Below are 4,422 nucleotides of genomic sequence, written 5' to 3' on the forward strand. Positions count from 1 at the left end.
TCATTATTCTTCATTTTATTTATCAAATTCAAACATGAAAATTCATAAAATTAGTATTTAGATTTTCTATTGAAACACATGATAGTAAATTCTACTTAATATTTGTTCATTTAAAAAAAAATTATTTATTTTTTTGTGATATTAGTAAAAGTCTTAATACTTATTTTTTATTATTATTTTTTATTTTTAGTTCTTATGTTGTTTACTTATCACTAATAAATGTTTGTAATTTTACCTACTCCGATCCTAATTTTTTTAATCTCTTTTTATTTAATCTATTTTTATAAAATTACACCTGAATCACTAATATTGATAAAAAAATTTGACTCTAATATTTCTCAAAAAAATAAATGGGAAATGAAGAGAAAGCAAGGTGTAGAGAGTAGAGAGTAAAGAGGGTGGGAATGACGGGAAAACGAAAACGGAAGCAAATACCTAAAAAAAGAAAAGTGGTTTTTAGCGGTAGAACGTAGAAAGATACATACAAGGTGGAAAAAGACAAACACAAATTGCAAGAGAAAAACAGAAAACGTGAGGCTCAGCCCCGTTGAAATATTGAAAAAGTCGCTTAAAAACTGAACACAAATATGGCGTTTACGTTTCTTCTTCTTCTTCCTCTTCTTCTCGTGTGTCAACCGTGTTCTCAGCCATCTTTTCGGTCCCCTTGTCTTCTCATTCTTCACTAACAAACTCAATAGTTCTCATTCTTCTTCTTCTTCTTCTTCTTCTTCTTCTCTCTCTCTCTCTCTCTCTCTCTCTCTCTCTCTCTCTCTCTCTAGCTGCATTCACAACACCTTCACTCTTTCTCTTGCTCCTGCTTTCATTTTCTGGATAATTCGTAAGTTTTTTTTTCCTCTTTAAATTATGATTTTTTATTTTTGGCTAGGTTGTAATTTTGTATGCAGATGCAGTGGTTTCTGTGTTCTATGTGTTTTTCATGTCAATTCTGTTTTTTTATGTGTTATTTTTGTGAAAATATGTTTTTTTATTTCTTCTGGTGTTCATACAACAAAAGGATCCAAACAAAAAGAAAATTATAAGGAAAAATTTTGATTTTTATTTAATATAAGGTGGAAGGGGTAACTGAATTTGACGAACTGATGCAAAATGCAGGCTTGGGGTGAATTTAATTCACATTCAGTTTGCTAAGTGTGCTGGGTTGCTGGCAATGGTTTTTAAGTATATTCTATTGTCACTGTCCTTGAAAGTTGATTCTCTCTCTATAATAGCCTCATGCTTCTGCAATGGGACCCATCCTATTTTTTAAGCTTTTACTTTGCACAGAGAGGGCTAGTTGTTTGGTTGATTTGATTCACAATAATCAATTGGTGTTCTTACTTTTACAATGAGGAGAGATTGGCGAGAACTAAGAAGGGTTGGTCTAGAGGAGCAACTTATGGAGTATTTATCCTGTTAACAATTTGGTCCTTTTTGTGAGTGGAGAGAAACGCCAAATTTTTCAACACAGATGCTTGTCATTTGTAATTGAGAGGATCTTTTTAGAAGGGTAAATCATTTCTTGAAACATTCTTGTCTTTCATGTTTATGTTGCTTGGTTTAACTAGTCTGGATTTTCAAACAACTGAGTTTTATACATGACTGAATGTATTGACAGTTAAAATATGAGGTTGAATGTGTATTATTCCCTGGAGATATAGGCTACTATGTTGGAATTGAAGCTAAAGCTTATTCCAGAACTTCAGTTCTATTTCCTTTTCCAAATTGCTATAATATAATTGTGAAACATTGATTATATCATTTTTGAGTACTATTTGATTCTCTATTTCCCTCTGTCTTCCCCACTCTATTCATTTCTTTCAATAGTCTGTTTTACTCATCAACTCATGCAAAAAATTTGGTGCTGACATTTTAGATGGTATCTTGGATTAACTGCCAAAATTGGTTCCTATATCATGCTAGCCAATTCATTTTAGTATTGCTGCTACTCCAGAATGTGATGGAGGCTCAAAAGATTATGAATTAGCACTGTTATTGTGGCAGTCTAGACTCTAACCATTTCAAAATATCCGTTACTTTGGAAATTTGGTATATTAATAATTCTCTTTGGATACAATAAGTTTATGACTGTACCTAATTTCCTATGTGATACAGGGCCGGGGGACAGCCATGCTTGGTCCTGAAACAGAACTTAAGATAAGTTTTGGCTACCAATGCAATGGCATTGAAGATATCTCCTGCAAGTCTATCAACGGCTACAAAATCCTTCCATATTTCCCTAGAACAAGCAGTTTCTCTTGCTTGTCTGGTGCTGCTGTTAGCGCAAATGCTACACTTGCCAACACAAACATCTGCAATGGTGTGATAGGGGAAGAAATCCTTCCTAGTTTGGACTCTCCTAAATCGTTTCGTAAGATACCCTCTTCGCCAAGTCTTTCGAAGTTGGACATACTATCATCTTCTCTCCATAGTAGTTTCTCAAACCTCAGTTGCAGTCCATCCACACAAAGTGATATGTTTGATTATGACGCTTGTATGGTGAGTGCTCCTTGCAAAAGTGAAGGATTTCTCAATGCTATGGAAGTACAAGTAGCAGGGGGAGCTGCTGGTGAAGATAGAGTTCAAGCAGTTTGTTCTGAAGAAAATGGCTGGCTCTTTTGTGGAATTTATGACGGCTTTAACGGCAGGGATGCAGCTGACTTTCTGGCCTGTACCCTTTACGACACTATCATATCTTATTTTAATATGCTGTATTTTGATTTGGAATCAGATTCTATCAAGGCTTCCAACAGTCTTGATTTGGGTGGATCATCTCAATATGAGTTGGATGAGCGTCAATCTCGTTCTCAGAAATCATTTTCATATGCTGTTCTTGATAGCCTCCAACGTGCTCTCAATCAGGTTGAGAATGATTTCTTGTACATGGTTGAGCAGGAAATGGAGGACCGTCCGGATTTAGTTTCTGTCGGATCTTGTGTTTTACTTGCACTTCTTCATGGGGAAAATTTGTATACACTTAATCTTGGTGACAGCAGAGCAGTATTGGCAACGTGCAGTATGGATGGCGGAATGAGTGGCAAAGAGAGAAGAATGAAAGCTATCCAGCTTACTGATATTCATACTGTTGACAATGAAGCCGAAAGAGCTCAACTTCTTGCTGGTCACCCAGATGATCCCAAGGCCATTGTAGCTGGGAAAGTGAAAGGAAAATTGAAGGTTACTCGCGCTTTTGGAGTTGGCTACTTGAAAAAGGTTGGTATTGTTTTATCTAGGATAGCAAAAGTTTTAGAAGATTTTGGAAAGAAGCAAAAGTGATTGTTGGAAACCAAGGCCGAATCGCATCCAAGCTGCTATAATTGTAGCCTTTTTATGAATTTGATGGTTTAGGAAACTGATTTACGCAGAGTGTAAATATCCATCCTACCAAACAGTTGTGATTTTGATTCTGTTTTTGTTTTCTCCATGCAGAAAATTCTGAATGATGCATTGATGGGAATTCTTCGAGTGCGTGATCTCATAAGCCCACCATACATTTCCATTCAACCGTCACTAAACGTGCATAGAATCTCAAGTTCCGATCAATTTGCTATAGTTGCGAGTGATGGTTTGTTCGATTTCTTCAGCAATGATGAAGCAGTAGAGCTTGCAGAGTCTTACATCCTAAGCAATCCATTTGGTGATCCAGCAAAATTCCTTGTTGAGCAACTTATAGCAAGAGCTGCTGATTCTGCAGGTCCAAAATCAATTTCATTTGCATAAATTATGAGTTTTTGTAGTCTAAACACATTTGTTGTGATTTAATGATCGCTTACCATAATGATATTCTTGCACAGGTTTTAGCACGGAAGAGTTGATGAATGTTCCGGCCGGGAGGAGGAGGAAGTACCATGATGATGTGACCGTGATTGTCATCATCCTTGGGATGAATCAACGGACGTCAAAGGCATCAACATGCATCTAAAGGTGCAACATAAATTTTGCATTTGAAGATTTTCGCGGATACCTTGATCATGAAGGAAGTGTTTCCTACTATGAAGAAGTGATATTTATAGTGTACATATGTAACTTCAGTTTTCTTGGGTATGTAAAAAATTTTGCAGAAGAGACAATCACCATTTTGTTTGAACACAATAATTTTAGAAATGCACTTGTTTTGATCTTTGCCAGAGATGATTTTCTTGCATGTGAGGGAATTTTTCTAAGCAGTATAGAAATGGATCCTGTATTTATTTATTTTTAGGACACAGTAGCTTTTTATTATTCTTTAGAATAAGGTTTTTTTTTTTTGTTGTTATTGTTAATTGTTATGTATATTTTTAGAGAAAACGGGACTAGAGTCCAAACAAAGCCACGAGTACATTAAAGAAAAAAAAAAAGAAAAGAAAAGAAATGCCTTCTGCATTATCAACCGTTTATTTTTTATTTGCTATAGTTTTTTATTAATAGTTTAGATTTAAAAGATAA

The 4,422-nt window shown here is 35.2% G+C and overlaps 1 protein-coding gene across 2 annotated transcripts; it reads left to right on the plus strand.

Annotated features, from left to right (window-relative positions):
* Positions 1 to 451: 451 nt before the first annotated feature.
* Positions 452 to 4,126, plus strand: LOC107639057 (putative protein phosphatase 2C 40). Of its 2 annotated transcripts, XM_088484143.1 has the most exons (5): positions 452 to 838; positions 1,114 to 1,507; positions 2,113 to 3,210; positions 3,427 to 3,691; positions 3,792 to 4,126. In XM_088484143.1, the coding sequence occupies exons 3-5, from the start codon at positions 2,128 to 2,130 to the stop codon at positions 3,917 to 3,919; spliced, it is 1,476 nt and encodes a 491-aa protein (XP_088340269.1). In that variant the 5' UTR covers positions 452 to 838; positions 1,114 to 1,507; positions 2,113 to 2,127; the 3' UTR covers positions 3,920 to 4,126. The 2 variants fall into 2 exon arrangements, with proteins under 2 accessions (XP_088340269.1, XP_016197958.1); XM_016342472.3 differs by lacking the exon at positions 1,114 to 1,507 and having other exon boundaries at positions 514 to 838.
* The last annotated feature ends 296 nt before the right edge of the window (positions 4,127 to 4,422 follow it).

The sequence above is a fragment of the Arachis ipaensis genome, chromosome B4 (assembly GCF_059453495.1).
Source record: "Arachis ipaensis isolate K30076 ecotype BB chromosome B4, ASM5945349v1, whole genome shotgun sequence".
NCBI classification, from domain to species: Eukaryota; Viridiplantae; Streptophyta; class Magnoliopsida; order Fabales; family Fabaceae; genus Arachis; species Arachis ipaensis.